This window comes from Ailuropoda melanoleuca, chromosome 3 (genome assembly GCF_002007445.2).
Source record: "Ailuropoda melanoleuca isolate Jingjing chromosome 3, ASM200744v2, whole genome shotgun sequence".
Lineage (NCBI taxonomy): Eukaryota > Metazoa > Chordata > Mammalia > Carnivora > Ursidae > Ailuropoda > Ailuropoda melanoleuca.
In genome coordinates this window covers 87,202,374-87,215,899 of record NC_048220.1, presented here as the reverse complement: position 1 = coordinate 87,215,899, position 13,526 = coordinate 87,202,374, and the positions used below count along the sequence as shown (strand labels likewise).

Below are 13,526 nucleotides of genomic sequence, written 5' to 3'. Positions count from 1 at the left end.
TTCCATGGATTGCCTCTTTGTTTTGTTGACTGTTTCCTTTGCTGTGCATAAGCTTTTTACCTTGATGAAGTCCCAAAAGTTCATTTTTGCTTTTGTTTCCCTTGCCTTTGGAGACGTGTCATGAAAGAAGTTGCTGTGGCTGATGTCGAAGAGGTTACAGCCTATGCTCTCCTCTATGATTTTGATGGATTCCTGTCTCACATTGGGGTCTTTCATCCATTTGGAATTTATCTTTGTGTATGGTGTGAGAGAGTGGTCAAGTTTCATTCTTCTGTATATAGCTGTTCAATTTCCCCAGCACCATTTATTGAAGAGACTGTCTTTTTTCCATTGGATATCTTTTCCTGCTTTTTCAAAGATTAGTTGACCATAGAGTTGAGGGTCCATTTCTGGAGTCTGTATTCTGTTCCATTGGTCTATGTACCTGTTTTTGTGCCAGTACCATGCTGTCTTGGTGATCACAGCAGTATAGCTTGAAATCAGGAAACATGATGCCCCCAGCTTTGTTTTTCTTTTTCAACATTTCCTTGGTGAGTCAGGGTCTTTTCTGATTCCACACAAATTTTAGGATTGTTTGTTCCAGCACTTTGAAAAATGTCATTGGTATTTTGATCGGGGTGGCGTTGAAAATGTATATTGCTCTGGGTAGCATAGACATTTTAACTATGTTTATTCTTCCAATCCATGAGTATGGAATGTTTTTCCATCTTTTTGTGTCTTCTTCAGTGTCTTTCATCAGTGTTCTGTAGTTTCTAGAGTATAGATCTTTAACCTCTCTGGTTAAGTTTATTCCAAGATATCTTATGGTTTTTGGTGCTATTGTAAATGGAATTGATCCCCTAATTTCTCTTTCTTCAGTCTCATTGTTAGTGTATAGAAATGCAACTGATTTCTGAGCATTGTTTTGTATCCTGCCACATTACTGAATTGTTGTATGAGTTCTAGTAATTTGGGGGGTGGAGTCTTGGGTTTTCCACATAAAGTATCATGTCATCTGCAAAGAGAGAGAGAGTTTGACTTCTTTGCCAATTGGAATACCTTTTATTCTTTTTTGTTGTCTGATTGCTGTTGCTAGGACTTCTAGTATTCTGTTGAACAATAATAGCGAGAGTGGGCATCCTTATCATGTTCCTGATCTTAAGGGAAAGGCTCTCAGCTTTTCCCCATTGAGAATAATATTCACTGTAGGCTTTTCATAGATGGTTTTTATGAGATTGAGGAATGTACCCTCTATCCCTACACTCTGAAGGGTATTTTTTTTTTAAAGATTTTATTTATTTATTTATTTGACAGAGAGAGAGACAGCCAGCAAGAGAGGGAACACAAGCAGGGGGAGTGGGAGAGGAAGAAGCTGGCTCCCAGCAGAAGAGCCTGACGTGGGGCTCGATCTCAGAACTCCGGGATCACGCCCTGAGCCAAAGGCAGACGCTTAACGACTAAGCCACCCAGGTGCCCCCACTCTGAAGGGTTTTAATCAGGAAAGGATTTTGTTTGCCAAATGCTTTTTCTGCATCAATTGAGAGGACCATATGATTCTTTTCTCTTCTCTTATTAATGTGTTCTGTCACACTGGTTTGTGAATGTTGACTCACCCTTGCATCCCAGGGATGAATCCCACTTGGTCGTGATGGATAATCCTTTTAATGTACTGTTGGATCCTATTAGCTAGGATCTTGTTGAGAATTTTGGCGTCCATATTCATCAGGGATATTTGTCTGTAATTCTCCTTTTTGATGGGGTCTTTGCCTGGTTTGGGGATCAAGGTAATACTGGCGTACTATTTCTTCTTTGAATGTTTGGTAGAATTCCCTGGGGAATCTGTCAGGGCCTGGACTCTTGTTTTGGGGGAGGTTTTTGATCACTGCTTCAATCTCTTCATAATTAATCAGTCTGTTTAAATAATCAATTTCTTCCTGTTTCAGTCTTGGTGGTTTATAGGTTTCCAGGAAGGCATCCTTTTCTTCCAGGTTGTTTAATTTATTGGCATATAGCTGTTGATAATAGTTTCTAATGATTATTTCTATTTCCTTGGTGTTAGTCATGATCTCTCCCCTTTCAGTCATAATTTTATTAATTTGGGTCCTTTCTCTGTTCTTTTGAATAAGTCTGGCCAGTGGCTTATAGATCTTATTCTTTCAAAGAACCAGCTTCTAGTTTTTGTTGATCTGCTCTACTGTATTTCTGGCTTCTAATTCACTGATCTCTGCTCTAATCCTAATTAGTTGTCTTTTCACGTGTGATTTAGGCCTGTTCTTTTGTTCCATCTCCAGCTGTTTAAGGTGTGAGTATAAGGACTGCATTTTAGATTGTCCTATTCTTTTGAGTGAGGCTTGGATGGCTATGTGTTTCCCCCTTAGGACCGCCTTTGCAGTGCCCCATAGGTTTTGGTCTGATGTGTTTTCATTCTCATTGGTTTCCATAAATTGCTTATGTTCTTCTTTAATTTCCTGGTTTACCCAAACATTCTTAAGCAGGATGGTCCTCAGTTTCCAAGGGTTTGAGTTTCTTCCAAATTTTTTCTTGTGATTGAGTTCCAATTTCAAAGCATTGTGGTCTGAGAATATGCAAGGAATAATCTCAATTTTTTGATATCAGTTGAGACCTGTTTTGTGACCCAGTATATGGTCTATTCTGGAGAAAGTTCCATGTGCATTTGAAAAGATTGAGTATTCTGTTATTTTAGGGTGGAGTGTTCTGTATATATCCATGAGGTCCATCTGGTCCAGCGTGTCATTCAAAGCTCTTGTTTCTTTGTTAATTTTCTGTTTAGATGATCTGTCTGTTGCTGAGAGTGGAGGGTTGAAGTCCCCTACTATTAACATATTATTATCTATATGTCTCCTTATTTTGGTTAACAGATGACTTATGCAGTTGGCTGCTCCCCTGTTGGGGGCATAGATATTTATAAGTGTTAGATCCTCTTGTTGGATACACCCTTTAAGAATAATATAGTGTCCTTCTGTATCTCTAACTACAGTCTTTAGCTTAAAATCTAATTTGTCTGATATGAGAATTGCTACGCCAGCTTTCTTTTGAGGTCCATTGGCACGAAAAATGGTTCCCCATCTCTTCACTTTCAGTCTGGATGTATCTTTAGGTTCAAAGTGAGTCTCTTGTAGACAACATATGGTTGGGTCATGTCTTTTTATCCATTCTGCAACCTTGTCATTTTATGGGAGCATTTAGGCTATTCACATTGAGAGTGATTATTGAGAGAAATGATTTTAATGTTGTCATGTTGCCTGTGAAGTCCTTGTTTTTATAGACTGTCTCTGTAAATTTCTGTTCTGTATCACTCTTGGGGTCTTTCTACTTTTATAGAACCCCCCTTAATATATCTTGTAGGGCTGACTTGGTGGTCACATATTCTTTCAATTTCTGCCAGTCTTGCAAGCTCATTGTCTCTCCATCCATTCTGAATGACAGCCTTGCTGGATACAGTATCCTTGGCTGCATGTTCTTCTCAGTGCTCTGAATATGCCTTGCCAGCCGTTTCTGGCTTGCCAGGTCTCCGTGGACAGGTCTGACGTTATTCTAATTGTCTCCCTCTGTACGTAAGGAATCTCTTCCCCCTCGCCGCTTTCAAGATTGTTTCCTTGGATCTAAGATTTGCAGATTGTGCTATTATATGTCGTAGTGTTGATCTGTTCTCATTGATCTTGGGAGGGGTCCTCTCTGTGTCTTGGACACGAATGCTTATTTCCTTCGCCAGATTAGGGAAGTTTCAGCTACAATTTGTTCAGATATCTCTTTTAGACCTCTCTCTTTCTCCACCCCCTTGGGGATGCCGATGATTCTGGCGCTGGAACGTTTCAGTAATCTCCTGTAGCTTTTTTCCAAGAAATTGGAGGGGTTTTTTTTCCCATGTTACCGCTCTTTCCTTCTTTTCTATCATCTCATCCTCTAACTCACTAATTCGTTTTTCTGCCTCGTTTACCCTGGCAGTCAGAGCATCCAGTTTAGACTGCATTTCATTCATAGAATAATTTCCACCAGATTCATTCTCATTTCAGCCCTTAGAGATTCTATATTTTCGTTAACATTTTTCTCAAGCCTATACGTCATCTTGATAATTGTTACTCTGAAATCCATTTCTGACATCTTGGTTATATCCATATCCATTAGTTCTGTGGCAGAGGCCACAGTCTCTCTTTCTTTCCTTTGTTGGGGCTTCCTCCCCTTTGTCATTCTGATGAAGTGTGGTTGCGGGGATGTACAGAGTCCAAATTATTGACCAGGACCCAGGCAAAATGCACCTGTTTTATAGGGACCTTAGGGATCTGGCTTCTTGTTCTTTCAGCCTGCCTTCTGGGGAAGGGTCCTGCCATGCTGATACTCAGGCAACCCTGTTTGGACAGAGTTGCCCTGGCCCGGGGTGGGGGGGCAGTGGGCTCAGTAAGAACCAGTTTGGGGGGCTTTTGTTCTCTGGTGGCTTTCCCTGGCGGCTTTCTGTGTCTCTTCTGAGGGTCAGAGCAGCAGTGACCATATCCAAACCCCTGTCTCAGAACAGAGAGATCGCAGTCTGCTCTTCACTGAGCTCTCCAGGCCACACTGACTCCCGTTTCTGTTGGTGCTGCTAAAAACCCGCAGCATCCCGGGTTGTGCGCCCAACAGCCGCTCTCCCAGTCCTCGCTCCCAGGGCCGGCACATCTCTGCCCATTATGCTTCTAAAACCGCCAGCCGCCCCCAGTTCCCATGCGTGCACTCCCGAGCTCCGGGTGTCAGTCTGGTTTCCCCGCTGCTACTGGTCTGCTATTTTGGCCCACTCCCCAGCATGGGAGGCTACTGCTTCCTGGTGCACGAGCACAGCAGCTCCCACCCCCTTCCGTTTATCTTCTGGTATCTGCCCGCAGACTCTCTGCTCCCCGTTTCATACCTTGAGACCAAGGGCCGGAGATGTTCTGTTTGTAGAGATTCAGATGTATCTTCTTACATCTCAGGCTGATTTCGTGGGTGTTCAGGATGGTCTGGTAGATATCCAGCTCGATTCAAGGGACCAGTTCACCATGCGATATTTCTGAATTCTTTCTTGTCATTTCAACAGTCTTCACTGGGAGTAGAGTCCATCTCCAGAAACCACTTTCTTTGTTCATCCATCAGAAGCCCTCCTCATTCCAAGTTTGATCATGATTGCAGCATTTCAGCCACACCTTCAGCCTCCACTTCTGGTTTTTGTTGTCTTGCTGTTTCCACCACTTCTGCAGTTATTTTCTCCACTGAAGTCCTGAACCCCTCCAAAGTCATCCATGAGGGTTGGAATCAACTTCTTTCCAAACTCCTGTTCATGTTGATAGTTTGACCTTTTCTCGTGAATCTTGAATGTACTTAATGGCATCTAGAATGGTGAATCCTTTCCAGAAGGTTTTTGACTTACTTTGCTTAGATCCATCTATGCAAATAATTACTATCTATGGCAGCTATAGCCTCACAAAATGTATTTCTTAAATAATGACACTTGAAAGTCACAATTACTCTTGACCAAATTACATTTGACTCAGACTCAAAATGACTCTGGGCTGCAGAATGGATATTGTGTTAGCAAGCATGAAAACATTAATCTTTAAAAAAAAAAATCATCATCAACATTAGGGGAACCTGGGTGGCTTAGTCAGTTAAGTGTCTGGACTCTTGGTTTCAGCTCATGATCTCAGGGTTGTGAGATCAAGCCCCATGCTGAGCTCTACACTGGGCATGGAGCCTGCTTAAGATTCATATTCTCTCTCTCTCTCTCTCTCTCTCTCCCTCTCCATCCCCCTCTCCCTTTCTGCCCCTCAACCCTGCTCACACACACTCGCACTCTCTCTCTCTCTCTCAAAAACAAAAACACATCAGTCATGTTGTACATCTCCATCAGCACTCTTGGGTGACCAGTGCCTTGCCAATGAGCAGTAGGTCTCAGCAGTGGGCTTAAAATAGTAAACCATGCTGTGAATGGATGTGCTGTCATCAAGGCTTTGCTATTCCATTTAGAGAACATAGGCAGAGTAGATTGAGCATAATTTGTAAGGGCCCTAGGATTTTTGGAGTGGTAAATGAGCGCTGGCTTCAGCTTAAAGTCACCAGCTGCACTAGGCCCTAATGAGACTCAGCCTGTCCTTTGAAGCTGTGAAGGCAGGCACTGACTTCTCCTCTCCAGCTTATAAACTCTTCTTCTAATAGAAGACTGTTTCATCTACATTTGAAAACCTGTTATTTAGCATAGCCACTCTCATGAATTATCTGAGCTCCGTCTTCTGGAGAACTCGCTGCAGCTTCTGCACCGGCACTGACTGCTTCCCCTTGCACTTTTCTGTTCTGGAGACGGCTCCTTTCATTAAGCCTCATGAACCAACCTCTGCTAACTTCAGACTTTTCTTCTGCAGCTTCTTCACCTCTCCGTCTTCACAGAATTGAAGACAGTTAGGGCCTTGCTCTGGATTAGGCCTTGGCTTAAGGAAATTTGTGGCTGGTTTGATCTGCAAAAATTTTCTCCATTTCAGCAATAAGGCTGTCTAGCTTTCTTATCATTCATGTATTCACTAGAGTAGCACTTTTAATTTCCTTCAAAACTTTCCCTTTGCATTCACAACTTGACTATAACTAGTGCAAGGGGCCAGATTTTGGCCTAGCTCAAATTTCAACATTGCCTTCCTCACTAAGCTTAATCATTTCTAGCTTTTGATTTAAAGTGAGAGCCGTGCAACTCTTCCTTTCACTTGTGAGGCCACTGTAGGGTTATTAATTGGCATAATTTCAATATTACTATGTCTCGTGGAATGAGGCCTGAGGAGAAAGAGAGCCAGGGGAATGGCCAGTCAGTGGAACAGTCGTAAGATACATAACAGCTGACTATCTTATTTTTTTTTCCTAAAGTGTATTTTATTATTTATTTTATTGAGGTATAGTTCACACACTATGTTACATTAGTTCTAAGTGTACAACATAGTGATTTGACAAGTCTATATATTATGCTGTGCTCCCAAGCGTAGCTACCATCTGTCACCATATAATGCTATTATATGTTCCCAGTGCTGCAACTTTTATCCCTGTGACTTATTCATTCTACAACTGGAAGCTTGTATCTCCCAGTCCCCTTCACCCATTTTTGTCTATCCCCTCAGCCCTCCTCCTCTTTGGCAGCCATCAGTTTGCTCTCTATACTGACGGGTTTGTTTCTGCTTTTTGTCTACTGTTTTGCTTAGATTCCACATATAAGTGAAACATATGGTATTTGTCTTTCTGTGTCTGACTTATTCCATTTAGCATAATACTCTCTAGGTCCATCCATGTTGTCTGAAATGGCAAAAAATAAATAAAATAAAATATCTCATTTTTCATGGCTAAGTAATATTCCTGTGTGTGTGTGTGTGTATCACATCTTCCTTATGCATTCATCTACTGATGGACACTTGGGTTACTTCCCACTCTTGGCTGTTGTAAATAATGCTGCAATAAATATAGGGGTGCGTATATCTTTTCAAATTAATATTTTTATTTCTAAATACTCAATAGTGGAATTACTGGATCATATGGTATTTCTAATTTTTTGAGGAACTTCCATACTATTTCCCACAGTGGCTGCACCAATTTACGTTTCCACCAATAGCGCACAAAAGTTCCTTTTTCTCTGCATCCACGTCAACACTTGTTCTTATCTTTTTAATATGAGCCATTCTGACAGGTGCAAGGTGAATCTGCTTGTGGTTTTGATGTGCATTTCCCTGATGATTAGTGATGTTGAACATTTTTTCATGTATCTGTTGGTGAAATGTATATCTTTGGAAAAATGTTCATGTCCTCTGCCCGTTTTTAATCAGACTATTTAGGGTTTTTTGGTGTTTAGTTAAGTTCCTTATGTATTTTGGATGTTAACCCCTTATCACAGACCTATCATTTGCAAATATCTTTTCCCATTCAGTAGGTTGCTTTTTCATTTTGTTGATAGTTTCCTTTGCTATGCAAAAAGCTTTTCAGTTTGGGGTAGTCCCAATAGTTTATTTTTGCTTTTGTTTCCCTTGCCTTAGGAGACATACCTAGAAAAATACTGTTGCAACCTATGTTAGAGAAATTACGGCCTATGCTCTCTTCTAGGATTTTTATGATTTCAGGTCTCATGGTTAGGTCTTTAATCCATCTTGAGTTTATTTTTATATGTAGTATAAGAAAGTGGTTCCTTTTTATTCTTTTATATGTACCTGTCTTGTTTTCCCAACACCATTTATTGAAGAGACCATCTTTTCCCCATTGTACATTCTTGCGTTTGTCATAGATTGATTATTTATTAGAGAGAGAGGGCACAAGCAGGGGGGGCAGCAGAGGGAGAGAGAGAAGCAGGCTCCCCACTGAGCAGGGAGCCTGACACAGGGCTCAATTCCAGGACCCTGGGATCATGACCTGGGCCGAAGGCTGACACTTAACCGATTGAGCCACCCAGGTGCCCCAGTGTGGAATTATTTCTGGGCTCTGTTATGTTCCACTGATCTGTGTGTCTATTTTTGTGTCAGTACCATACTGTTTTGGTTATTCCAGCTTTGTAGTGTATGTTGAAATCTGAGATTCTAATACCTCCAGCTTTGTCTTTTTTAGAATTGCTTTGGCTATTTGGGTCTTTTGTGGTTCCATACAAATTTTAGTATTATTCTAGTCTGTGAAAAATACTGCTGTTATTTGGATAGGGACTGCACTGAATCTGTAGGTTGCTTTGAGCAATATGGACATTTTAACAGTGTTAATTCTTCCAGTCTGTGAGCATGGAGTATCTTTCCATTTGTTTCTGTCATCTTCAATTTCTTTCATCAGTGTCTTATAGTTTGGTTGATTCCTAGGTATTTTATTCTTTTGGGTGCAGTTGTAAGTGGGACTGCTTTCTAAATTTATCTTTATGCTACTGTGATATTAGTGTATAGAAATACAACCAATGTCTGTGTCTATGTGTCCTGCAGCTTTACTGAATTGATTTAGTACTTCCAATAGTTTTTTTTGGTGGAGTCTTTAGGCTTTTCTATGTATAGTATTATATCATCTGCAAAGAGTGACAATTAAAAGGCATCTAAATTGGCAAGGAAGTATTTAATCTTTTTTTTAGCCCACTGCTGTGGCTAGGATTCCCACTACTACGCTGAACAAAAGTTGTGAGAATGGGTACACTCTCTTTGTCTTATTCCTGATCTTAGAGGAAAAGTTCCCAGTTTTTTTACCAATGAGTATGATGTTAGCTGTGGGTTTTTCATATATGATCTTCATTATGTTGAGGTATGTTCCCTCTAAACCCACTCTGTTGAGAGTTTTTATCATGGACAGATGCTGAATTTTGTCAAAGCTTTTTCTACATCTACTGAGATGATCATATGACTTTTATCCTTCATTTTATTGATGTGTATCATGTTGACTGATCTTGCATCCCCAGGAAAAAATCCTACGTGATGGTGGTGAATGATCCTTTTAATGTATTGTTCAATGTGGTTCGCTAATACTTTGTTCAGAATTTTGGCATCTGTGTTAATCAGAGATATGGCTTGTGGTTTTCTTTTTTAGTAGTGTCTTTGGTTTTAGGATCAGATTAATTCTGGCCTCCTAGAGTGTCCTTGGAAGCTTTCTTTCCTCTTCTATTTTTTGGAATAGATTGAGGAAAAATCTCTTCTTTAAATGTTTGGTAGAATTCACTGTGAATCCATCTGACCCTGGGCTTTCTTCTGTTGGTAGTTTTTTGATTACCAATTCCATTTCATTCCTAGTAATTGTTCTGTTCAGATTTTCTATTTCTTCCTGATTCAGTTTTAGAAGATTGTTTCTAGGAATTTATCCATTTCTTCTAGGTTGTCCAATTTGTTGGCATATAATGTTTCGTACTAGTCTCTTATAATCCTTTATATTTCTATTGTCCTGGATGTTCTCTTTCATTTCTGATTTTATTTATTTGGGTCCTTTTTCTTTTTTTCTTGATGAGACTGGCTAAAGGTGTATCCATTCTGTTTAACTCTTCAAAGAAGTGGCTCTTGATTTCATTTTTTTTTTCTATTGGTAAACCAATATTTGTTAGTTTCAATTTCATTTAAAGCTCTGATCTTTATTATTTCCTACCTTCTACTAACCTTAGGCTTTGTTCTTTTCTAGCTCCTTTAGGTGTAAGGTTAGATTATGTGAGATTTTTTTCTTGTTTCTTGAGATGAACCAGTATCGCTATAAATTTTCCTCTTAGAACTTTCACGCTGTCTCAAAGATTTTGGACCATTATGTTTTCATTTTCATTTGTGTCCATTATTTCCTCTTTGATTTCTTCGCTGACCTATTGCATGTTCAGTAACATGTTGTCTAGCCTTCTCATATTCATGTTTTCTCAGTTTTTTCTTATGATTTCTAGTCTCATACTATTGTGGTTGGAAAAGATGCATGATATGACTTCTTCAGTCTTCTTAAATTTATTGTGACTTGTTTTGAAGTTCACTATCTTTTGTGGTCATGGCACCCCAAAACAATTATGATAGTAACATCAAAGATCACTGATCACAGATCACCATAACAAATNGCATGATATGACTTCTTCAGTCTTCTTAAATTTATTGTGACTTGTTTTGAAGTTCACTATCTTTTGTGGTCAAGTTTCATGGCACCCCAAAACAATTATGATAGTAACATCAAAGATCACTGATCACAGATCACCATAACAAATAATAATGAAAAGTTTAAAATATCACCATAACAAATAATAATGAAAAGTTTAAAATATTGTAAGAATTACCAAAATGTGACACAGAGACATGGAGTAAACAAATGCTATTGGAAAAATGACACTGGTAGATTTACTCACCATGGGGTTGCCACAAACCATCAGTTTGGGGGGGTGAGGATGCAATTGTTTGTGAAGTACAATAAAACAGTTTGGCAACTTCCAAAAACATTTCAAATTTCTATATGTTGGCCAAACCTAACACCTGTAAGCCAGTTTCAATTTGTGACATCTGCTATAGGAATAACAATTTAGTTATCATAGCTACCACTTTCAGAGCAGAGCGGTTTCACAACTTGCCCAGGGTTTCACAGCTAGTAATAGGGGAGCCAGGACTTTATTGCATGCCTGTCTTACTCCAAAGCCCGTGCTCTGAAGCACTACTCTCTTAAACCTACCACATACATTCATCTATATAACCTAAGGCAGGAGTCTGTAATCTCTTTTCTGTAAAACCAGATTTTAAATATTTTCAACTTTGCAGGCTGTGAGGTCTCTGTCACAACTACTCAACTGCTGTTGTAGTGCAAAATCAGCCAGAGACAACATGTAAACGAACGAGCTTGACTGTGTTCCAATAAAACTTTATTTAAAATACAGATGGTAGGCCAGATCTGGCCCACAGACAATAGTTTACTAACACTTGCTTTAAGGGAAGAAATGTTATCTACATTTTATAGCCCTAAAAAGCAAGATTGAGAAGAGAAGACTTGTCTGAGACCGTATTCTGTGTTAACTGTCACCCAAGCAACACTTTATTGATGCTACCAGATATTCTGTACTTATTTGAAAGAAATAAGTCTGAATTTTTCTAAAACTGTTCCACAGTGTACAGTCATCTCCCCTGCCCCTGTACAGCTCAAGACTGTGGATTATAATCCAAGAGTATACAAAAATATTTATATCACTTCTGGTTCAGTGTTCCAGCAGTAACCCAGGTAGCTAAAGACAGACGGTTCTGTGAAGAATTCTACATTTGAAATAGGGCACCTGGGTGGTTCAGTCGGTTAAGCATCTGCCTTTGGCTCAGGTCGTGATCCCAGGGTCCTGGGATCAAGTCCCGCATGAGGCTCCCTGCTCAGTGGGAAGCCTAATTCTTCCTCTCACCCTTTGCCCCCTCCCATTGTGGTCTCCCCCCACCTCAAATAAATAAAATCTTAAGAAAAAAAAATTCTGAATAGCAGCCCCCAAAGGCAAAATCCAATGCAGCTCTCCAGACATACACTGTGGTACCTCCCCAAACCCAGGTGTCCTGGAAATATGAGGCAATTGCTAGAGGCAATGTGATCATTCATTTTCAAACTATCAGGATGTGCCAAGGGTCCCAGGTAAGAGAAGCAGGTGAACATTTATTTCCTGATACCAGAGTCAACCTATGTCAGCAGAAACATTGTTGATTTGAGTGTCAAGTATCAAAAGTCCCAACAGGCTGTGATTACAGAAAATGATAAACACGGGCCTGCTAAGAGGAAGGTCTGGGACCGTGGCCAACTTCCAGACAGAAAGCTCCATTAGCACAGGTAGGGAAGCCTCACCTCGAGGACTTCCAAGGCCATTAGATAGCTGAGGTAGGCAGCTGCCTTTTGTCCAGACCAGTTAGAACAACCAGAGCTGATATATGATGGCAGAACAAACCTCAGGGCTTCCAGATACCCAATCAAGTGCAATTAGGGCAGCTCTCTCCTCAGACAGTTTAGGAGTGGAAGGAAATGAGCATGTCCATGGTCTGTACCATGGGCTGGCTAATGACTTTTTGCACCACACTGAGGCCCCGTGATGGTAAATTTTGTGTCAACCTGGCAAGGGATGGTACCCAGCTGTCTGCGTCAAACACCCATTGAGATGTCATTGTGAAGGAACTTTTAGATGTGATTAATATTTAACTCAGTGGACTCTGAGTAAAGCAAATTACCCTCCCTAATGTGGGTGGACGTCGTCCAACTAGTTGAAGGCCTTAAGACTGAGGTTTCCCCTAAGGAAAAAGGAATTCTGCCTCCAGACTGCCCTGGGACTCAAAACTGCAACATCAACTCTTCCCGGCTCTCCAACCTGCAACCTGCCCTGCAGATTTCAGACTTAGCAGCCATCCACAATCGTATGAGCCAATTTCTTCAAGTAAATCTATAAATCTGTACCTTACCTATATCTGTATTCACATCGTAGGCAGACACCTGTGGCTCAGCATGGAGAAGAGCCTACCACCGAGCCCACAAGCCCAGACTTGGTTACCTTTTTGCGTGGCCGAAGCTTGTCCCGCCATTCCTTCAGGTTCTGGTTATGGCTCTCATCTAGGGCCTTCAGCTTCTGGGTTTCATGTTCTACCAAGAGGTGACACTTTTCATTCTGGAACAAATTCCAGGCAGAACAGGTAAGAAACTCAGAAGGCAGAGGTGCAGAGAGCTGAAGCATACCTCATGCTGTAGCCATGATGGCACCAGCATTATTCATTTATTATTTCTTCTCGATTCTGATTTATATGAAACTCTATACCTATAAATACATAGATACCAAGATATGCCTGGAGGAATATTTCAGAATGTTCCTGTTAATAGTGTTTGTTATGTGGTGGAAGCTGCAGTAATTTGCAGATTTCTTCTTTGTGCTTTTTTGCATTGTTTAAATTTTTCAACATGAACATATATGTCATTTTAACAAAACTATAAAACTATTACTTAAGTCCCTAATCCCACCACTAGAGGCAACCACTGCAAAAATTTAGATGTTCTAGATGTTGTTTAGCTCACCCTGTATATGCATTTCCGAAACCGGCTTCCCCCAACCCTTAACATTATGATGTAAACATTTCTACAGAGAATTACCA

At 40.4% G+C, this 13,526-nt stretch overlaps 1 protein-coding gene across 2 annotated transcripts in view; it reads right to left on the bottom strand.

Annotated features, from left to right (window-relative positions):
• The window catches only part of STK10 (serine/threonine kinase 10), a 124,170-nt gene that overhangs the window by 6,124 nt on the left and 104,520 nt on the right, over window positions 1-13,526 (bottom strand). For both annotated transcript variants that reach the window (XM_034656737.1, XM_034656736.1), the window contains exon 18: window positions 12,935-13,048. In XM_034656737.1, the coding sequence (XP_034512628.1) occupies window positions 12,935-13,048 (114 nt within the window). The remainder of the gene's footprint in view (window positions 1-12,934; window positions 13,049-13,526) is intronic.